We start from the raw sequence: 24,121 nt of genomic DNA, 5'->3' as shown, positions 1-24,121 counted from the left end.
GGGAATCCAAAACGGGTGATCCATTGGCTGAGCAGAGTCCTGGCGCACGAGTCCGTGGAGGTTTCCTTAATCGGGATGGCCTCCAGCCACCTTTTGACCTGATCCACCACCGTGAGGAAATAACAAGCCTCCTTGGACACCAGCAGGGGCCCAACGACATCAACGTGGATGTGTCAGAATCTGCGAACCGCCAGGTCAAAGTACTGGATGGGGGCTTGCGTGTGTTGCTGGACCTTGTACAGTTTCTGACCGGTTCCGCCACCGCCTTCTTCAGCCAGTGCCACACGAACCACTCTGTGACCATCCGCACGGTTGTCTTTACTGCTGGGTGAGCGAGGTTGTGAATCAGACTTAAGACTTTGCCCTCCAGTGCGGCGGGACCACTGGATGCGGCGTGCCTGTATAGATGTTGCAGAGCAATGTGTCCAGGCTGCTAGGCATCCGGACATCCTTGAGTTTGAGGCCTGAGATGACACATCGTTCCTCTGTGCCTGAGCCAGTTGCTCGTAATCCAGGCTAGGCGCGGGAGTGTTGATGGCTGGACGGAAGAGCGCATCCGCCACTACGTTTTCCTAGCCGGTCCTGTGTTGGATGTCGGTCATGAACTCAGACGTGTACGACAGGTGACGCTGCTGTCTGGCGGACAACGGATCCTTGGCCATCGCCAGTGCTTGAGTGAGGGGCTTGTGATCCGTGAAGGCTGTTAGCGACCTGCCCTCGAGGAAGTAGCAGAAATAGTGGATGGCCAAATACAGCGCCAGGAGCTCCCAGTCGAAGGCACTGTATTTGAGCTCCAGCGGGTGCAGCTGCTTGTTGAAAAAGGCCAGCAGGCGCCATTGTCCATCAAGTCACTGTTCCAGAACCACCCCCTCCCGCCATAGCTGAGGCGTCCACGGAGAGTGCAGTGTGCGCCTCTGGCCGCAGGTGCATCAGCAGCGTGGCGCTGGCTAGATCCTCCTTTGTCACGATGAAAGCACTGTTCGTATCCTCTGACCACGATAAAGTCTTTTCTTTGGTGGCCATAAGCATGAATAATGGGTGCATGGTGCGCGTGGCTCCGAGGATGAAACTGTGGTAAAAGTTCACTATCCCCGTGAACTCTTGGAGGCCTTTCAGGGTGGAGGGTTTGGGGAATCATTGAACAGCCGCTACCTTCTCCGGCGCCGACGCGGCTCCACCTTCTGAAATGGTGTGCCCCAGGAACTGGAGGGACTCCTTGCCGAACTGGCATTTGGCAGTGTTGATCGTGAGGCCAAAGTCCTCCAGCCGGGCAAAGAACTTGGCGAGGTGGGCTTTGTGTTCGTCGCAGTTACAACTGGTAATGAGAATATCGTCCAGGTAAATGAACACAAAGTCCAGGTCTTTTCCAACCGCGTCCATGAGGTGCTGGAACATTTGGGCCATGTTCTTTAGACCGAAGGGCATACACAGGAACTCAAAGAGGCTGAAAGGGGTGATAATAGCTGTTTTACCCACATCGTCTGGATGCACAGGGATCTGATGGTAACACCGCATGAGGTCCACTTTGGAGAAGACCCGTGCTCTGTGGAGGTTGGCAGAGAAGTCCTGTATGTGGGGCACAGGGTACCTGTCGGGGGTGGTTGCATTGTTCAACCGATGGTAGTCCCCGCACGGTCTCCAACCCCTAGACGATTTTGGGACCAAATGAAGCGGCGATGCCCAGGCGCTGTCCAAGCGCCAGACGATTCCCAGTTCCTGGAGCCTGGAGAACTCCTTCTTTGCCTGCTGGAGCTTCTCGGGTGGCAGCCATCTGGGTCTAGTGTGCAGCGGGGACCCTGTGTGGCATTGTGGTGGAAGACTCCCATGCTGGGGCAGGGTGGCGTTGAACCATGTCTAAGATGGAGGGGAATTCGTGAAGGATCTCATCGAACTCGTCCCTGGAGGTGGCTACAGCAGCAATTTTGGGCTTGCGGGCTTTTGCTGCATCGTGTCAGGTGGAGTGGAACGTTCGGGCATTGACCAGCTTTTTGCCCTTCATGTCAACCAATAGGCCATGAGCTCTGAGGAAGTCAGCCACTAACAGCGTGGTGCCCATGGATGCTAGGATGAACCTCCAGTGGGGGGAAGGATGCTGAGCTCAGCCCCTGTGTCCACCAGGAATCGGCGGCCGGTGGATCTGTCCGTCACACAAAGGAGGCTGTTTGTGTGGGCAGCTGTCGCAGCCATCAACGGTGGCTGGCCTGGTCGTTTCCCTGAAACCCACAGGGCTGGCAGCACTTATGGGCTTGCGTTCCCCAGCACAGGTGGTAGAAACACCAGGTCACCTGGCCCTCCTCTGGCTTGGTCTTTGGAGCGGCTTACGGTCAGCTGGCTCCTGGTCGTGCCACCTGGTTGAGGGCTGCCTCGTTCTCCCTCTTCGTGGGCCAGAGAGCATCCGCATGGGCTGCTGCTCTCCTCGGGTTCGAGAAGTCTTCATCTGTAAGGAGCAGCTGGATGTCCTCTGGCATCTGTTCCAGGAATATCTGGCGGAAGAGAAAACAAGGCTTGTGGTCTTCCGCCAGGGCCAGCATTTCGTCCATCAGTGCCGACAGACTACGGTCCCCAAGCCCAACTAGGTGAAGGAGCTTGGAAGCCCGTTGCAGGGGAGTTAGCCCGAAAGTTCCAAGCAGCAGGTCTTTGAGGGTGGTGCACTTGTCCGTAGCCGGGGGGTGGTGGATGATGTCATCCACCCTCGCTGCTGTATTTTGGTCCAGAGCGTTCACGACATGATGGAACATCGTGGCGTCTGAGGAGATATTGCGGAGTTGAAATTGTGCTTCCGCCTGCCTGAACCACGTTCTCGGTCGGTGGGTCCAAAAGGGGGGAAACTTGATGGAGACAGCATTAAGTTCTGCTGAATCCATGGTGTTTTGAGTCCAGAAAAACATCTGGGCTTGTCGGGGTCACCACTGAGGTGGTGTGAGTAGTGGAAGAAACACAGCCACCACGTTGAGGGTCGACAGGGCAACTCGTCCACCCAGTCTGGACTGGAAAGTCTTGCCATCAGAGCAGACTTAAGGTGTCGGTGAAACCCCTCTACCAACCCGTTAGACTGTGCGTGGTAGGCTGTGGTGTGGTGCAGTGTTACCCCTAAAAGCCTTGCCAGCTGCGACCATAGTGCGGAGGTAAATTGGGCGCCTCTGTCACTTGTGATGTGCGCCTGCATGTCGAAATGAGCGATCCACTGGCTGACCAGGGCTCTAGCACACTTCTACGCTGATGCCTCATGGACCGGGATGGCTTCTGGCCACCTGGTTGCTCTGTCCACTATGGTAAACAGTTACCGCGACTCCCTGGACACCGGCAAGGGGCCCATGACATCCATGTGGATATGCTGGAACCTCCGCATTGCTGAGTCGAAATTTTGAACAGGAGCCTGTGTGTGCCTATGGACTTTAGATGTCTGGCACTTGATGCAGTTGAGGATTAGCACTGCCACCTTCTTCTTGAGGCCATGGCAGACGAATTGCTGCACCACCATACGCACGGTAGTTTTTACTGAGGGGTGCGTAAGCTCGCAGAGCGCATCCGTGACCACATTGTCCTTGTCCGTCCTGTGCCGGATGTCTGACGTGAATTCAGACACGTAGGACAGGTGACGCTGTTGCCTGGCTGACCACAGGTCATTGGGCATAGCCAGTGTTTGGGTGAGGGGCTTGTGATCAGTAAAAACGGTGAAAGTTCTGCCCTCCAAGAAGTATCGGGAGTGGCGGATGGCCAGGTACAGCGCCAGGAGTTCCTGGTTGAATGCACTGTACTTAAGCTCTGGCGGTTACAAATGCTTACTGAAAAAGGCCAGCGGGCATTACTGCCCATCCAGCCACTATTCCAGTACTATTCCATGGCGGAAGCGTTGACCGAGAGCGTCATGTGCACTTCCGGGAGCGGGTGCACCAACAAAGTTGCCTCTGTGAAGGCCTGTTTCATTGCAGTGAAGGCCTTGTCTGCCTCCTCCAACCAGGCCAGGGTCTTCTCTTTCGTCACGATCAGCACGAAAAGTGGGCGCATGATGCGGGCGGCATTGCAGATGAATCTCTGGTAAAAATTTACCATTCCCACTAATTCCTGCAGGCCCTTGAGGGAGGAGGGTTTGGGAAAACGCTGGACGGCTGCCACTTTCTCCAGTGCCAGAGCTGCCCCAGATGCTGAGATGGTGTGCCCCAGGAACTGCAATGTCTGTTTCCTAAACTGGCATTTGGCCTTGTTGACCGTGAAGCCGAATTCTGCCAGCCAGATGAACAGGGTATGGGGATGGGTCCTGTGCTCTTCGTGGCTGCAGCTGACTACTAGGATGTCATCTAAGTAGATAAAGACAAAGTCCAGATCCCTATCCACTGTGTCTATGAGGCGCTGGAACACCTGGGCCACGTTCTTCAACCCAAATGGCATCCGGAGGAATTTGAACAAGCCGAAAGGGGTGATAATAGCGGTATTTCCAACGTCATTGGGGTGTACCGGGATCTGGTGGTATCCGCGCACCAGATCGACTTTTGAAAAGAACCTCGCGCTATGGAGGTTGGCTGCGAAGTCCTGGATATGGAGGACCAGGTACCTGTCTGGAGTCGTGGCGTCATTTAGCCATCTGTAGTCTCCGCAGGGCCTCCAACCCCCTGATGACTTTGCGATCATGTGCAGTGATGCCGCCCAAGCGCTGTCCAACCGCCGAACTATATCCAGATCCTGGAGCCTGGAGAATTCTTCCTTTGCCTGTTTTAGTTTCTTCGGCGGCAGCCGCCAAGCTCTGGTGTGCAGCGGTGGGCCTTTTGTGGAGATGTGATGGAAAACTCCATGGCGGTGGGAGGTGATGTTGAAGTGTGGGCCCAGGATGGCAGGGAATTCACTGAGGATCTCGGCGAATTCGTCTGTGGCAGTGGCTACCATGGCGGTTTTGGGTCAATTGTCCAGGGGCACTGAGCAAAAGGTGTGGGTGTTGAGCAGCCTCCTGCCCCTCACATCCACCAGCAGACCTTGAGCCCTTAGGAAATCAGCCCCTAACAGCACGGTGCCCACCGAGGCCAGGACGAAACTCCATTTGAATATTTAATACCTGATTTGTATCTGTGCCCTACAGGTGGCAGCCCGCAGGGTTGGACCGGGGGTCTGGGTGCAAGTTTCCAGTGCTGTAGGGCGGAGGGCGCTCAGCTCGGCCCGTGTGTCCACCAGGAACCAGCGGCCCGTGGACTTGTCAGTGATGTAAGGGAGGCTGTTCATGTAGCCAACCGTCACAGCTATCAACAGCAGTTGGCCTGGCCATTTCCCTGGAAGTCGCAGGGCTGGTGGCACTTGCGGGCTTTCACTCCCCAGCACTGGTGATAAAAGCACTATGTTGATTGGGTTTCCTCTGGCTTGTGCTTGGGAGTATCCTGCAGACGGCGGGGCCCCGACTTGGAGACTTGGCTGAGGGCTTCCTCGTTCTCCTGTTTTGCGCGCCAGAGGGCATCTGCCTGGACTGCAGCCTTGTGGGAGTCAGAAAAGTCCTCTTAGGACAGATGGAGCCGGTTTTCTTCTGGCATCTGTTCAAGGAATATCTGGCAGAAGAGGAAACACGGTTCATAATCCCCTGACAGGGCCAGCATTTCGTCCATGAGGGCTGAGGGGCTGCAATTCCCCAACCCATCCAGGTGTAAGAGCCTGGAAGCATTATGCTGGAGAGTGAGGCCAAACCTCCCCAGGAGTAGATTTTTGAGGGCCGTATATTTGCCCACTGCTGGTGAATGATGTCATCCACCCTCGCCACCGTGTCCTGGTCCAGCGCGCCCACAACGTGGTAAAATTTTGTTGTTTTGGCTGAGATGTTGCAGAGGTGAAATTGTATCTCCGCCTGCCAGAAGGGGAGAAGTTTGAGGGCTACTGTGTTCACCTCGACTGCGTCCATCATTCGCTGGGTCCAGACAGCCGTCTGGGCCCGTCGGGTTCACCACTGTGACGCTTGCAGGAGCTGACGGAAATTACTGCTGCCACACCCGAAGGTCATTAATGACAGTTTTTATTCAAATTCAGCGCCCCCCTTTAAGGGCAGATTGAGCTCAGTCACCTGGTGCATTGTGACGTCATAATCGCTGTCCAGGGCGCGAGCTCAGTCACCTGGTGCATTGTGACGTCATAATCGCTGTCCAGGGTGCGCGCTGGAAGGGATGCTGGAGTCAGAGAGAAACCTCTAATGATGCCATTTCCCCATGGCTGCCCCGCCACGTGGCGATACAAGTGGGGCTGTTTCGCCATGAGGATGTGCACTGCCACACCCTTTAATTTATTTCCAGGGCACTGTAAGATCTGTGGTAAATTACAGTGAATTATTACTGAGCAAATCAAGATTTTAACGTCATTTTAAAAAAGGAGTCCTTCACGAGTTTGTGTTTTAATTTCAAGTTGTGATTGACTATTACCAGGTAAATGGATGGTTGTCAAAGTGTTAGATTTAATTCCAAGTTTATCATACAAAAATATGCTTGAAAGACTTGTGTGTAACTTCTACACTGAAACCTTCATGATGGGCATAGATGAGATCTAATATTTAGTTGGAGTCACAGATGCAATTTTGGTGGGGGGGGGGGGAAATAATTTATGACAAAAGTCACCATGTGTTGATGTATTTCAAAAAAAGTAACAACTTTTTTTTTTCTTTTGTATTTCAGATTGGAAACTTGCAGCAGAGCACAATGAAGAAAGTGAAAAGAACACTACCTAGTCCACCACCTGAAGAAATAATGCATAGTAATGTACCATTTCATCCTCAGCTCTTTGGGACCTCACTGCCTCGCAGAAGGGGACCCTTGTCTGACCAGATCACTCGTGATAAACTTCTGAAAGATATCAGTCACGAACTGGAAAAAGTGGAGCAAGAATCAAACAAACTCCAGAAGAAACAGGCAGAGCTTGATGAAGAAGAAAAAGAAATTGATGCAAAGCTTCGATACATAGAGTTGGGAATTAATCGAAGAAAAGAAACATTTGTTAAAGATCCAACAAAGCGAGATGTAGGCTATGTAAGAGGTCTGGGAGAAGACAGGGATTATATGTCAGACAGTGAAGTTAATAATATCAGAATATCTTCATACAACAATCTCTTAGCTAGGCCACACACTGTTCCAGTTAATCAGTATTCTGAATTTTCAATAGCTCAGCATTCAACCACATCATCTTATTACCCTCAATCACAAGTCACTCCTCAAGGTCTAACAAACTATCAACATGGAGGATATCAACCACTCCATTATCCAGTTCCCAATACTTACCAGTCACCAAACAACTTTCAGTCTCATCCAACTATGCATTCTCAAAACACATTTCAGCAACAATCATATCCACAAAATACAAACTACCAGGGTGACACTAGTTTACCAAACATAGGTGGATTCCAGTCACTTAACCAATACAATGCTCATACTACCTATCCAAATCAGGCTCCCTACCAATCTGCCCAGTATCAGCCACAGGCTAATGTCACACCACAACATCAGAAACCAAGGCAAACATCATTAGCTGATCTTGAACAGAAGATACCCACCAATTATGAAGTAATCGGTAACACAAATGCTATTATTTCTGCAACTTCATCTGAGAAGGTGTACACAACTACAACAGTGAGTGGCAACTTTGACCAGTACAAGAACACAGAGTTGAGAGTTGCTGAAAGTGGAAATGCAATAGAAAGTCCTTCAACCAACTATTCAGCAGATTCCCTATATGCAAACTTAGAGCACAATATTTCTCGCAATTATGTTATGATTGATGATATTAGTGAATTAACCAAAGAGAATACTTCAACAACAGAAAGTCAGAAAGCAGAACCACTTCCTCAGCCTAGTAATACAAGACATGGAAAAGAAAAGAATGACTTCATGGATGTAACCAATTCTAATAGAACCCATACACATAACAAAGCTGGTGATGATTCAGAGGAAGACATGTATGACTTCCAAGTACCAGACCATCGAGGGAAGAATGGATACCAAAGGAATTCAGATAGCCATGGCAGAATGTCAAACACCTCAAGTGGATCTTCATGTTACTATGCAGATGGCAATCATAAACATTCCACCCGAATGGACAAGCACAATTCTTATGGGTCTCAAAAACATTCATCAAAGCAACAGGCTCCTGCTGTGGTATCTACTAAACGCAGCAAACACAGAAAACAAAATATTGAACAGAAAATTTCCAAGTTTTCACCAATAGAGGAAGCTAAAGATGTGGAATCTGATTTTGCCTCATATCCTGCAACAACTTCAGCAGCAGGAAGCAATGTAATCCTGAAGGCACAGAAGCTTCAGGATGAGATAACATATGGTCTCAAGAAGAACATTTATGAACATCAGAGATATTCTGCTCATGGCAGTAGAGAATCGCTTCAAGATTCAGAGAGAGGTTACAGCAATGGCAACAGATCAAGGTCGTCCTCGATGTATGGCATGGAAAAATCTGGAAAAGAAGTTGCTAGTCCTAGAAGTAAATCTTATGAAAGAGATTTAATGGAGCGGTCTCAAAAGCCAGGAATGGGTCATAGTCGAGGACGTGGTCCAATAAGAGCCCAATCATCCCAAGAGGATAATCCTTTGAGTCCTGTGGGAAATCAGGTGAACACAGCAAGGACCTCGAGAGAACCAGTCCCACCAAATGTTGTTGATGGCCGATCTCAGTTCGGCTCTAGCCATTCCCTGCCTGATGTGCAGGATGGAAAAGAGACATCACGTAGCCATACTTACAGAGAGGATGATGGTTACATCATGGATGATATGCACTGTGCTGTGTCTGACAGTGAAGGTAAAGAATATCACTGGTGATCTCATCGACTTTATAAAGATCATTTAGAAAGCATGGCCAATGCAAAGTTTTCATCAGAAAAACATCAACAGTGTAAATACCTGCATGTATAAAACAAACTTAATTCTTGCATTTAAAGCCTAATTGACTGGCATGTGCCTTAATACCTTTCTGTGCACTCATTTTTTTTTTTACTTAAGCATGTTACACGGCTTATTGTTTCTATTGGTGGTATGTATGGTCAGTGATTTGTGGGGTTATGTTGTGTGTCACGTATCTTATCCTGGGACTCACTGAATGTGGCAAGCTGGCTGCAGTGAGTCATTGCATGGCTACTATCTTGATACCACAGGCACAACAGGAGAACAAATTACTGTAATATGTTTTTGGTTTTTGAAGCCTATCACTTGGGCCAAGAGGAGACAGACTGGTTTGAAAAGCCAAGGGAGCGTTCTAGACATTACAGTGGACAGTCTTCAGCCCAGAGACGCGGTTACCGAAGCCATCCACGCCATGACTATGATGAACCAACAAATGATTCATGGCAACCGGTTGATCGTTCACAGTCACGCTACTCCTCAAAAGAGCACCAGAAGCAGTCTGCATATCAGTATGGAGAGCCTGCCCGACACTCGTCACGCCATGCAGCTGAAGAACCTTCACGGAAATCAAGGCAGCATTCAAAAGAGCAATTTCGCCAAGAACCCCGGCAATCTTCTCAACAAGCTTTACAGAAAAGGAGCCAACAATCAGAGCAGAGATCCCAACGAGATCCTCACTTAGGTTCTGCAGAATGGACCCAGCCTCGATCATCTTCAGGGCATCACCTGGATGCTGAGCCACCACGATCCCAAAAGCACTCACAGCAACAGCCAACCAGAAGACAGTCGGAATCCTCGTCACCTCAACAGTATACTCGGACGCAACACAGCCAGCCGCCACCATCACGACAAAGTCACTCAGTTCAGGCAGGGCGGCAGGCAGCATCGCAAGCGCGGCACCCTCAACCATCACAAGTGCAGCCACTGCCGCAAGTTCAGCAACAAGCGCCGACGCTGCAACAGCAGCAGCCACACCAACCTCAACCACAGCAAAGGGCACGGCAGCCCCAGCAGCAACCAGCACGGGCGCCGCAACCACAAGAGCTACGGCAAACCCAGCAGCAACCAGCGCAGCAGCAGCAACAGCCTCCACCACAACAGGCACAGCAACAACAGACACTTCAGCAAACAGTCAGACAACAACAACCTCAACCTCAGTCCCAAGCGCAACAGTCGCAAACAAGACCAACCATGGTAATTTTTAATTCCGTTATTACATAATTATCAGGACAAGGAATGAACAGTATAACTTATATGTATATATATTTTTCGTTTTGCTGACATTCCTCCTAAAGATAATGGTTCACATTGCATATGATTCCATCGATGCTAACAGCTTTCCAATTTCTAATCAACCTTACCATTCTGAATATAAAATGCCAACTTTGATTGCTTCGTTGCTGTGGAGATACCTCAGCATGTCTGATGCTGTTTGGCACACATGTTGATTAAGTGGTCATTGGATTGGAATGAGGAGTGATGCCACCCTTTTATCTTTCCCCTAAGGGACACTGTTGTAAAGATATTAGCATAAACAAAATTCTGTTTCAATTTCTTTAGTATTCTCTTGGTTTATTTTTCCTTTTTCAGATATTTTCAATTTCTCAGTAAAATTGCAATTGATTTCAGATTACCAATGAGTTAAATTTTCTGGCAAATTACATTTTTCAGCTCAGCTTGGTTAAAAATCATGACCCAGGATTAAATTGAATCAGTACATTTTAATATTCATCTTGAAATATAGGGTTCTGAGGAAATACAAGAAAAGTAGCGTTAAATTGAAGACAGAGGTATGCACAAGGCACAGAAACTTGAATAACCATTGGCTGAATCCTCTTCACCGGAAACTGAGCGGACATCGAAAAAGTGTACAGTCAATGTATTTTGATGGATGTACTTGGCATGAGAATGTTATGGCCATCTGCCTAAAATTTGAGGATGGTTAATATGTTCTTTCTATACCAGAAAAGGAGTCACCCATGATATTCATTACAAGTAATTACATTGAGGCATGTCAGAGCACTGATGACTAGTTCAGAATTCCATCAGCTCAGTCTACTGGGGACATGGGAGAAAGTATCACAGTGTAAAGTTTTCATGGAGAGTGGCTGTTTTTGATTTCTTCAGAGGAAAAGATGACTGATAAAAGTTTATTGTTATATTCACAAGTACAATGTACAGATGTACTTAAATTCTTGCTTGTTGCAGCTACATATAGTGCACAAGCAGTAAATATAAAAGAATATAAATATATCTTACAAAAGAAAAATAAAACAATAAATATAAAAAGACAGATCAATGTTCATGACTGTGGTTAGTACAATAGTACAGATAGAACTTTGGTGGTCCTGGAGGAATGTCCCGGTTGAGGTAGTATGGAGAGTTTCAAGAGCCTTTAGTTGTCCTGGAGGAATGTCCCAGTTGAGGTAGTATGGAGAGTTTCAAGAGCCTTTGGTGGTCCTGGAGGAATGTCCCGGTTGAGGTAGTATGGAGAGTTTCAAGAGCCTTTGGTGGTCCTGGAGGAATGTCTCGGTTGAGGTAGTATGGAGAGTTTCAAGAGCCTTTAGTTGTCCTGGAGGAATGTCCCAGTTGAGGTAGTATGGAGAGTTTCAAGAGCCTTATAGTTGTTGGAGGAAAAAAAGCTAGAAATGTGGGACACGAGGCTTCTCTATGTTCTGCTTGAAGGGTGATGGGGATCCTTTAGAATGTTAGCTGAGGCAGAGCCTTTTGTACATGTTAATGGACAAAATTTGGTGGCCATGATGCAATTGGTTAGATTTGCCATCAAATACTAAAGATGATTACTATTCATGAAAGCCCATTCCTAGGTCATGTTTGTAGGCATAGCACAATACTTTCCACCAAGGTGCTTCCAACAGATGTATAATTTTCTTTGATGAGTGCAATATCAGCAGGGTGCCTCACAGTCCTGGGCTTCAGCAGTCTCATTGGGATGTATAAACTAGTCTTATTGATCAGAATTTTTTGTTACACCCTAACCCTTCATGAAGCAAGTTTTTGACTTTCCTCGTACGTGAAGGCAACCTCATAAAATTATTTATGCATTTTTTATTTGATCCATGTTGCAGTAAGGTTTGTGGCCTATTGTCTCGGAATATTAATATAGATTTAAATTATATAATTTCTCCTGATCACAACAGTTAAGGTTATTTAGGAAATACAGTAATTATTTCTAATATTTTAAAATTATTAAGAAAACTCGTGAAACCATCACATTTCTGCCACCACTTAGTAAGCCTGGGTTGGTTTTACATTTTGACATCCGTTTCACTGTACAACCATTAATTTTCTTTCTTTTTAAGATATTTTATTAAGGTTTACAGTAATTAAATAGTTTGATTATATTATGAAATACAAATATCAAAAAAATGAAAAAAAATCCAAAACCCCATAAATTCAAAACTCCTACTAATGTGAAAAAAAAATCAAATGACGATAAGCTGGAAACAGGCAGCACAGCATCGAAGGGTATGCCAACCGTAGAATTGTAGATAATGATAAAGGGACCCATTTCTTTATGAAATTAGTATATGAATCTTTAATGTAATATCTATTTTTTTCTAAACTTAAACAAGACATAATAACATTTAGTCATTGTGTGTGTGTTTGTTTGTGTAGGTGGAGCATTATCTTTCCATTTAATCAAAATTGCATGTCTGGCTATCAATAGGCTTCTTCAGGTGTATTCTCCGCTAAGAATGCGCCTGAAGAAGAGGAAGCGGCCCTTTGACTTGCCGTTCAGGTGGCAGTGCTAAAAGCACAGCACTGGCCACCTGAAGGGACAGCTGCACCTGGATGCGCATCTGAGTGCACACTAGCTTCTGTCCCTTGGGCTGTCATGTTAGGATGGCTGGCTATCAGCTGGGACAGCCAGTGCAGGCTATTAGCGCAGGGACATCCCGCATGGAATGTTAGAATGTCCCCACACTGATCGCTCTGCCCCCCGGTGGGAGAGAAGGAGGCTGGAGCGACCGGTAGGGGTGAAGGAGACTGGAGCAGCTGGCGGGTGTGTATGGGGGCTGGAGCGGCCGGCGGGTGAGTACTGTGCTCGAGTTGGGTACTGGCATTGTTTCGGCCAGTCCCCTTCTCCCCCCCGCCCCGGCCACTCCAGCCCCCCTCTCCGCCGCCGGCCACTCCAGCCCCCTTCTCCCCTGCTGGCCGCTCCACCCCCTTCTTCCCCGCCTTCCGCTCTAGCCCTGCAGTCCCCTCGCTGACAGCCCAGCCAGCTGGCTCTGCTCTGCAGCTTTTAGGCGGCTGCATTCAGATGGCTGGGGAGGCCACTGTGCTAATCTCGGAGGAGGGTTACAAAGTTCACCTTGCAGGCACCTCCTGCACATTCACGTGGCTTCCCAACAGCCACATATTGCCAAAATATGCAGCTTTACAAGCGGGGCAATTGGCCACCTGAAAGTGCCTAATAAAGTAAAAGATAAAATTCAATTTTGAGTTGAAGTCAATAAAATGTTATCATCTTCAAATGATCTGAAAAGAGCTATTAAAGGGCAAGGTTCCAGTTTGACCTTAAGAATCACCGATAATGCTTGAAAAATATCTTTCAAAACTTTTTGAAATTAGGGCAAGTCCAAAACATGTGAATCAAAGAAGCCTCAGCAATTTTACATTTGTCAATTTTACAATTTTATATTGGAGGAAGAACGAGATCATTTAAATTTAGACATATGTACTTTATGGACCACACTCAATTGCTGAAAGTAATGTCGTGCACAAAGAGAGGTCGTATTAATCAAATTACAAATGGAATCCCAAACCTCATCAAAGATTGAAAGAATCAAATCCTGTTCCCAATCTCTCTTGATCTTAACTAACGAGGCCATTCTTAAATCAAGCAAATTGTTATAAGTAAGAGATATTGAACATTTATGAGAAAGCTGTAAATAAGTAAATCAAGAATATTCACTTCGGGAATTTGCAGAAAATCAGGGATCTGAGATTGAATAAAATGTCTAACCCAGTGGTTCTCAACCTTTTTCTTTCCAGTCACGTACGACTTTAAGTAATCACTATGCCATAGGTGCTCTGTGATTAGAAAGGGATTGCTTAAAGTGGTGTGAAAGAAAAAGTTTGAAACCTACTCTTTTAATTGTGCCTAATTGACTCATTTTGTGCACGGTTTCATATATACTTAGTCAAGAAACCTCTGGATTCATTCATTTTAACAAATAAGAAATCTCCCATAAAGCCTATTTCTCCCTGTTTTACAATTCATTTAGCTCTGCGATAAAATACTTGGCTGTTTTTTATTCTTTCTTCCACCCCTCTTCCATTCACCTGTGTATATTTTCAATGCCTTGAACATCTCAGATTTCATTCCATGTTTTAAATCTTTTGTGGAAATTTATGAAGCATATAGAATTTGATATTCTTTCTTTACCTAACAAGCTAACATCAAAACTATTTACCGCTGTCGTATCAGCGGTTCATTTAACCATTTTGGTTGCAGGTGTCTCTTGTGGTTGGAATTTAGCCACTGGGTGTTTGGTTCTAAATATGATAATTCGAACATATTCTGAGCTTGCCTCTTGTCCTTCATAAATTTAAGATGAACAAATCCCTGGTGTCCTCATCTTAATCTATCACACTTATTCATTGCCACAGGGCTCAATTTTAAACATTGGCTTACTTTTGAGTAGTGTCTCTATTAAAAGTTTTGTCTTTTGTTTTCAAATTAATCCTTGTCTTGCCTCTCCCTTTTCCTGTAATCTAATCTGTTCCAGTGCCACAGCCCTCTGAAATTGCGACAGCTGTCCACAGTTGCTTGTTAGTGACCTCATTTTTAATCCCTCCACTGCTGATGGCTGTGACTGGATGCCACGTAGGACTCTTCCCTTTTTGTGCTTCTCCATTATTTTCATCTTTCAAGATGCTCCCTAAAACCGACTTTTTGACAATGCTATCCTCGATCTTCACATCATTACTGATAAATTTTATTTTTAACCCATACTGAAGAGCAGTATGGTGTTGCATTATTTGAAGATGCAATACAAATTCATGTTGATATTGCCACCAGAACTGATGTCCTTCTCAAAAAGAGTTCAGCTCCAGTTTCAGTTGTGAAGAAATATCTGAAGAGTTTATAATGGGGAGGAAAATTGAAATATCCATAATCTGAAAAAAAAGTGAGTCCATGATCCAGGTTATTTCACAAGAGTTACTGTCCATACTTCAAATATTAAAGTTCGGAATGAATTAACCACACATCCTTTTTCAACAGAAGTCTCACAGTTAACTCATTTATTTGATATTTGTTTTACAGCATGTACATGTGAATCACATATTGCATTACAAAAGTATGCAGACAAAGTTATTTTATCAATTGACTGAAATAAATGCTGCAAAAATCATGGTCCCACACCTCTGCAATCTAAATTAAATGATGCTGTCACTTGTTTGAAAGCAAGGTGCAAAAATAGAACACTTTAAGCCAACTAAAGTTGTAGAGAAATGTGTGCACACAGATGCTCGATTTTTGCATTTGAATTGTTGACATAGTACTGAATAATCATTGCCCTCATTCCGTCTCTATAAAAAATGAGTTTCATCTTATATCTCAGAGAAATAATTAGGTGACACAACAAAGATTGTTCACTGGCTTACAACATTCTCCACAATGCAGTGACACATCAAAGAGTTCTTTGATTATCTCAATGTATCAGAGGCTTTTAATAAAACCTCAGCCTACATTTATTCTGCAAGGTCAAAGAATAATTTCACTGCTTGATGAACTGAAAAGTAAAATCAATAAATGTACATAGTTTTGGAATTATTTGTCATCTTGCATCCATGAAAAATATTATGAATCATTCTAAAGAGTTCCTGAAATTACAGCAAAAATAATTTAATAATATAAAATATTAAGAATGAATCTGTCAAATAGACTGGTCAGTATGTGTTTAAAAAAAAAAAAAAATTGATTAACTCTTAACCAGGTCACATTTCTCTCCAGTCCATCACTAAACAATTCAATCTTCAAAAGATCGGTGCAATTCTGGGAGACAAAATAAATAGAAAATTGAAACCCGCTTGTCATTAGCCTTTCACTGTTCTTTAATATCCTTTTTGTGATTTTGTACCATTTCCAATTAATCATCTTTCTTTAAAACATTTGATAAGCACCTCTCAATCCCATTCCAGGACTTCTAACGATACTAAAACCTCTGGTATACGGCACCTATAGGGATTAGTATATGCTGAATATGCATATTTTCTGGTTGCTTGAGGCGTGCTCTTTTATAACTAATCAATACATATGCATTAAGAATAAACAGTTTAAAAGACAAAGGACAAAATAATATACCTGATTTGTGATCTATGTGACTTGCGTCCATCCTCACATACAACTGAAATTTTTTTTTAAATGTAAAATTTACATGGATTAAGTTGTATTTGACAAACTATAAAAGAGGTACAGGGCATGTAAGAGCCAAAATATACGTACTTACCTTTCTTAGTCGGTGTCCTAGGGTCCATAGGCTGGGCACAACCATCTTGATTCCTGTGCGCATGCATAATCAAGATGGCCACGCCCAGCCTATGGACCTTGGAGCCCCGGGACTATCATTTTATTCTTATTTATTTTAATTTTTTTAATTTATTTTCCTTGTTTTTTTTTTACCATTTGCTTGAATTCCACATACGAGGGGTTTTACTGTAATTGAGATAACAGAATTAATACTGTTATCAATGCCAACCCAAATGTTCTTTCTTCATTTTAAGCTCCAATGGGCCAGAGAGTCCAACAATTACATTTAGACAGACATACAGCACAGAACAGGCCATTTTGGACCATGAGTGTGTGCTGCCTAACTTACACCCATTAATCTACCCCCGGTACGTTTTGAATGGTGGGAGAAAACCAGACCCCCTAGAGAAAACTCACACAAACATAGGGACAATGTATAAACTCCTTACAGATAGTGCAAAATTCTAACACCAGTCTGGTCCGAATTGCTGGTGCTATAAAGGTGCTGTGCTAACCGCAACACTAACTGTGCCATAGTTATGGAGTTACACAGCATAGAACAAGTTCAAGAGTCCATGTCACACAATATGGTATTTTGGACTAATCCTCTTTGCCTGTAATTGGTTGATATCCCAACAAGCCTCTCTTATCCATAAATTTATCTGTCCTTCGAATGTTGTTATTGTATACACTTCTGCAGTTTCCTCTGGCAGCTCATTCCAGATGGGTGAAAAAAATTCTCCAGCCCCTCCTTAATCTTTCCCCACTCACTTTAAACCTATGCCCTCTAGTTCTAGAATGATCTACTATGGGGAAAACCACTGTGAGCATTCACTTTAACCATGCCGCTCATGAGTTTGTAAACCTCTCTAAGATAACCCATCAATCCCTCCCTTTAACTCAACTCCTCCAGTCCAGCAATATCATGGCAGATCTCCTCTGCACTGCTTCCAGTTGTTTTATGTTGTTCCTATTGTTGGGTGACCTTAACCACACACAGTATTCCAATGACTTATACAGTTGAAATATGAGTTCCCAACTTTTATACTCTGAACCTTTCCCAAAGAAGATGAGCATTTCAAACACTTTTTTCACCACCTTATCCATCAGAGTTACCGCTTTCAAAGAACTATGCACCTGTACTCCTAGGTCTTTCTGTTTTGCAACATTTTCCATTCATGATGGAAGTCCTGACCTGGTTTGACTAACCAAAATGTAACATCTCACATTTTTCTGAGTTAAATCCTATTTTCCACTCTTTGGCCCACCTACCTAATTGATCCGAATCCTGTTATAAACTTACTTCCTCATTACTACTGCACCACTAATTTTGGTGTCATCCAGAAATTTTTCTAATCAACTACATTGCTATCTAAATTGTTAAATATACATGGGAAACAGCAGTGAACCCAATACCAACCCTTGTGGCACACCACTGGACACAGACCTGCAATCAGAAAAACATCCTTCCACTACTACCCTCGGACTCCTTTCATTAAGCCAGTTTTGAATTGAACAGGCAAGCTAACCTTGAATACCATGTGATTTAACCTTCCAAATGAAGCTGCCATGCAGGACTTTGTCCCACATACAAAGTCCTCTGCCTTGTCCTCATTTACCTTCTTGGTCACCTCTTCGATAAAACTCTTGTCAGATTCTTGATGCACAATCTATCATGCACAAATCCATGGTGACTACCTCCATACAATTCCTGACTAGACTGATGTCAGAAGATCCTGTTCCTGCAACTTTCCAACCACTAACATCAGGCTCAGTGGTCTGTAGTTGTCTGGCTTGTCCTTGCTGCTCTTTTTGAATAATGACACAGCATTAGCAACACTCCAGTCTTCTGATGCTTCCACAGAGGCCAACTATGATGAAAATATCTCAGCCAGTGCCTCACAATTTCTTTATAGCTTCCCACAAGTTGGAAGATGCACCACATAAGTCCCTGGGGATTTGTCCACTTTAATGTTCCAAGGCTGCTTTGACCACCTCTCGGAGTTCTCATATGGTTTGGTATCTCACCACTTGTACCCTCCAGTTCCTTGGTTTGCCAAGTTGATGGGAATTTTCAGTTTTCAAATGAGGCTTTGAGAAAATTCTTGAACTGTTTCCACTGTCCACGTGGTATTTTCTTCTGTGACAGAGTCTGAGATGGTTTGTCTGTTAAGGGAATCTGGTATCAGCAAGTAAATGATATAACCTGGCCATTAGAGTCAACTGAGTGTAATTAGAGCCTCAATGCTGGGAGTGATTGCATTCAAGAAGATGTTGCTGTGCTGTGTTGTCAACCCTATACAGTCCTAGTTGCGACTATACTCTAGTTAGCAACCTATGGTGTAATTAGTGTGACATGTTGCATTTTTAAAAATCAGTTTCTGATTACACGACTTGTACGCACAACTCATCGTGAGAAATTATAAATGAGGGTTATGAGTTCTGGCTTGGTTTTAATAACCAGTTAAGGTTGCAAAGTGAAAACAATGCAGAAATTTCATACAACACTAGCTTAAACATTTAGATTTTAATTTTCATTAATTCCTTTGAAATATGGGAATGACAAAATAACAGCACAGAATTATTTTTGATTTATCACGTGTTAGTGTCTTAGGTAAAGAAAGATGCCAGACATCAAAGTTACAGGGTGAGGGAAATTGATTTTACCCTAAAAATTCTTTGGAAACAGAAGAAGGACCAAGTAAAAAGTTAAATGCTGTTTTCTTCAACTTTCAGAAGTGCTGTGAAGCACTGACATCATTAATGCCTTTAACAAACCATGATTACACTTGAACTAATGGTGAATTTCAAAGGTAACTTGAAAGATGAAGACATCAATGGATTTTGAGAGCATCTCACTGAATTGCATTTGGGGGCACACGGAAATATAGAAACATAAAATATAGGTGTCGGAGTAGGCTATTCAGCCCTTTGAGCCTGTACTGCTACTCAATACAATCATGGCAGATAAGTACTCTATTCCTGTTTTCTCCATACCCCTTGATCTCTTTAGCCAACTCCCTGGTTTGTTTTTGCAGAACATTCCTCTTATTAAATCAGTTTCATTCAGAAAAGTGAGTGTGGTCAATGGACATTTATTAACATACTTATCCTTGAGCAGGTAAAATTAGCATTAGTTTTCAAGGGAATAATGAAAGAATGATAGATTTCCAAATTGTTTCATTACTCCTGTGTTCCTTCAAGTGACACAGGTTGGGGGAGGGAGGAAAAAAGTAGAAAATTCTTTGTTGCAGAGTTCTGGACAAGTACGTTTGGCTAAATATGTTTCTAATTTCTATGAAATTGGTTTATGGGTTCAAATCTGACTTTAAGGGTGTTGAGAACATAATCTAAACTGAATCTGTTGTGCCATGCTCAGGCTGTGCTGCTGTATCTGAAGTGCTGTGTTTTAAAATGATGTCAACCATCTGTCCAGGTGAATGTAAACAATGCAATCAGTGTTTTTTTTTAATCGAGAGTTCTCCCGTGTCTCATGACCATGATTTAACTTTCAACCAATTTCTTTAATGCAGGTTTGCGAGATTTTGCAGCACATAAATTTAAATTAAATTAAATTAGACATACAGCACTGTAACTGGCCAATTCGGCCAAATTGCACCCTATTCACTTACACCCTGTTACGTTTTTGAAGGGTGGGAGGAAACTGGAGCCCCTGGAGAAAACCCATGAAGACACGGGGAGAACTTACAAACTCCTTACAGACAGCACGGGATTGGAGCCCAGGTCCAATCCCAATCGCTAGCCCTGTAAAGCCGTTGCACTAACTGCTACCCCAACCTTGCTTTGGTTACCTGTTGCTACATTTTAATTGTGTCTATGATTTAGAAAAGTTCTAAATTGGTTGCAAAGGAGTCTGGGGTCACCTCAGATTGTTTAAGGTCTAATGTAAGTGCAAGTTAATTTTTCATAAAAATTGATTTCTAATGATTTATTTTCTCTTCCAGGCAAAGTTGGATCAAACAACATCTGCAAAACCTGCAGTAAAACAAGCAACTGGACCACAGCGAGCTGCTAATTTAGCAGGTATGTTCACTGGCACCAGGACTTGGTTAAAATACTTGCTTAGAGGAGAACATGCTCATATCGGATCATAATTTTATATTCAAAATAGGGAAAGAGGAAAGTGTAATAAAAGCAAAAAAATGCTGAGTCAATGCTTCAAGTCAGAGACCTTTTTTTTACAACTGCAATGGTGAAGAAACAAATTAATTTTAATTGTAGAAAGGATGGGGGGGGATAGGACAATGGGAATATCTTTGATCGAGTGAGATCAAGGTTGCAATTATGAAATGTCGTTTACAAAACAGTTTTATAAAGTCAAGGAAAGCAATTAGAAAGAAAACAAAGAGACACATGGAAGTACAAGTTGAAGCTCTCAATCTGAAACCAAAAAGAGATATTGAAAATACCTAGCATATTGGGTAATGTCTATGAGAGAGAAGAACTGATTTTCTGATGGATGTGCAATGCTTAGAGTCACAAATCAATATAGAGTCAGCTCTTGTTTCTACTTCATTAGTAAGAAGTATACATGCACAATTTTATTTTAAAATCTTTTCCCAAAAACCATGCTGATGATATACAAAGCATATCCACCTTGGTGGAGCAGTGAAATAAATAGTGAGCCAATTCGATTATTTTAGATTCAAAGAAAGAAAGAGAAAAACGGATCAAGAGAAGATGAGATGGAAAGGAAGAAAAAAATAGTGTAGCGTTTCTAACATCTCAAATAATCCATTATCCAAAGCAATGAGAACACACTTATTTGCTTTGTCTGCCACAAAACAATCAACAGTTTTTATTGCCAGTCTCTTGGGGTCAGGGTTGACTAGCTTTCGCTCCAGTTCTGCATGTTCTGCGGTGGCCAGTGGGGCACTATGAGATGCACAGATTCTGCTACAGGAGGTGGAGGAAGTGACTTGCGGATGGTTGTGGGGACTTGTGGTGATTGAGAGCCCCTCATGCTCCTGAATTGTTCTCTATGCTATTCCAAATGCTCCTTTTCCATTTTGAATGTTCATGAGCCATTGATTTGATCAAGTTAGTAAAGTTGTTCTATTTTTGCAAAGAAGCTGAGAACATCCTTCGACAGTAGTTCTGTTCACCTTGTAATCTCTTGATAGATCTGAAATAGATGGTCTCTTTTTGGAGTTGACTCAGATTGCAAATATGTGGCCTGCTCATTTGACACATTATAATGAAATCAGCACTTTGATGTTGGCCTTTAAGTGGATGCGAGCTTTACTTTAATTATCAGTTATTGGAACTAATGGATGCTATAGAGTCAGTATTAATGATATCTGTCCACTGCTTTATATGTTTTTATTGTAGTCAGTAAACATTTCAGAAATTACGGAAGGAAAGGGTTGTTGCTGTCCAGTCAATGATGAGCTCAGTGACAAACTTAATATTTTGATTGTAAAACCTCCTTCCTCAAAATCACAAATGCAATGATGAATATAATCATCGCTGTCTCCTGGCATGGTTAGTGTAGCAGTTAGTGTAAGAGTGCTACACCACCAGCAACCTAGGTTCAAATCCAGTATTGTCTATAGGAGCTTGTATGTTCTTCCCGTCTGTGTGCATATGTTTCTTCCTGGTGCTCTGGTTTCTTCCCACCATTCAAAAACATACCAGTGTGTAGGTCAATTGGGTGTAATTGGGCAGCACGAGCTTATGGACCGAAAAGGCCTGTGATCTTGGGGTATGTCTGCATTTAATTTAAAAATCAAATTAAAAAATAGAGGTGGTCCATGTTGCCAGTATTTCTTTGTGGACTTTCTTGTCATAGGTCTTGTCTTGTGTGGAGGGACAGGCTGATCAAGGACCTCTCTTTCATGGATTCTGTTAAATTTTACAATAAGTGGGTTGGTGATTACATGTTATTTAGCCTCCAAGTATACACCGAAACAACTATCTACATATTCAACTCAATGACTAAGATTGATTCTACAGCCAAAGCAATATAGGTTGAAGAGTTTCCCATTTATCCTGTTTTAGCTTCATAGATGCCTATTAAACCTGCCAAATATCTTCAGCAATTCTGTTTTTGTAGTTGTGCAGAACTAATTGGCCGTGCAAAAAAAGGTATTTATGCCCAATTGACAAGAGCCCAAGGCATTGTTTTGCTGAGCTGTACCCACTCTTCTTTTCCACTTCAGTAAACCTTATACACCCACTGTGCTCCATATCTGACACTGCAAAGGTGAGAGGAACCTTATGGCTTTGCAGAGGTTCAGTTAAAATGCTGGAACTGTGATGTGGTTACAGTACAACAAAGAACTATCAGCTGCTCAAAATTCAAGCTGAACACCTTGGGATCCACATTGTTCTTTTTTAATATTGAAGCAGTGCCAAAAAAGTGTCCAAACTATTACACTGTTATTACAATTGATAACTGAGATATATAGAGGTGTTTAAGACATAATATTATGAACTTCTAAAAGTAGCTAATGACATTCTAAAAATTACTTTGAAAGATGCAGAATATAATGAAATAGAAACACAAAGAAATAGAAACAGGACGAAGCAGTTTGGCCCCTCGAGTTGCCCTGCCATTCAATATTGTTGATCGACATTTTCTGTTCTGTGCAATTTCCCAGAGGTTGTAATTCCCCAATCTTTCAAAAATGTATCCAGCTCGACTTAAGCACTTTCAATGATTTTTGTCTCCACAGCCCTTTAGGATGGAGAATTCCAGAGATTCACCATTCTCTATTAAATTAAATTTTTGTACATTAAATTTTTGGGGCTTACAAGGGTAATAATTGAAAAGAAATGCATGGAAAATAAGGTACTACATTGGAATGGTGAAGGTTATAGGACAAATGAAAGGGAGGGGGTGGTGTTGGACAATATTGCCAGCATTACAGTTATTGGTATTCATATTTCTTGGACCTTTGAGGCATAGTGGCTATCCAAATTCTTTTAAAACTGCTGTATACAGTTTATGCCTTGCTCTTCTGTTCCTATTCCTTTCATTTAAAGTCTTGAGAAAGTTATCCATGCCCTTATATTTTCCCGTTTAGATGATTCTAACACTCTACTGGGATGAGTCAGTCTTCATTATCCTTTCTGCAACTTTTTCAGAATGTTGCAGCAAGGCTCCTGACAGGTGCCAAGAAGAAGAACCATATTACTCCTATTCTGGCCTCTTTCCATTGGTTGCACTATGGACCAGAATTGATTTTAAAGTTCTCCTTATTCCACTTCAAGACCCCTCAGGGTAGCTAACTTGGGGTACATGGCTGTTCCATGCTCAAATCGTAAACTCAGAGGAGATCACGCCTTCGCTATTGCAGCCTCCAAAATGTGGAGCATCATTCCTCCTTCTATCAAATTGGTCCCTTTAATCCAGATTGAAGATGTTCTTTCATTCACTAGCGTTGAGTTCTCCTCATGCACCTGATTGTTACCTTGTGATATTGTTATCTCTCGTATTAATTTTATTCTGTACTTTAAATAGTTGCCTAGTTGTGATGACTTTTTGATCTATACAGCACTTTGGTCAACGCGAGTTGATTTAAATGTCCTATGTAAATAAATAAACTGAACTAAACTATTCCAATCCTTTTAATCCAGGAGATCGCAAAGATCATGATACCACCTTGCTCATTTTTTTTGAATCCATAATTACTTACTCAACAATTTGTTTCACATGCAACATTGTTGGTGCAAACAAATTCAATTAATTTGGAACTGCAATGACTAAATCTTGACACCTTTTTGCCTCCTT

General features: G+C 43.3%; 1 protein-coding gene across 2 annotated transcripts in view; it reads left to right on the top strand.

Annotated features, from left to right (window-relative positions):
* bsnb (bassoon (presynaptic cytomatrix protein) b) overlaps positions 1-24,121 on the top strand; it is a 451,700-nt gene that overhangs the window by 270,860 nt on the left and 156,719 nt on the right. The window contains exons 6-8 of one of the 2 annotated variants that reach the window (XM_069936943.1): positions 6,636-8,763; positions 9,163-10,058; positions 20,331-20,409. In XM_069936943.1, coding sequence (XP_069793044.1) covers positions 6,636-8,763; positions 9,163-10,058; positions 20,331-20,409 — 3,103 coding nt within the window. Of the gene's footprint in view, positions 1-6,635; positions 9,130-9,162; positions 10,059-20,330; positions 20,410-24,121 lie in introns of those variants that run through there. The other variant, XM_069936942.1, reaches the window with a different exon arrangement.

The sequence above is a fragment of the Narcine bancroftii genome, chromosome 5 (genome assembly GCF_036971445.1).
Source record: "Narcine bancroftii isolate sNarBan1 chromosome 5, sNarBan1.hap1, whole genome shotgun sequence".
Taxonomy (NCBI): Eukaryota; Metazoa; Chordata; class Chondrichthyes; order Torpediniformes; family Narcinidae; genus Narcine; species Narcine bancroftii.
Note: the sequence above shows the minus strand (reverse complement) of the source record. Positions and strands in the feature narration are given on the sequence as shown.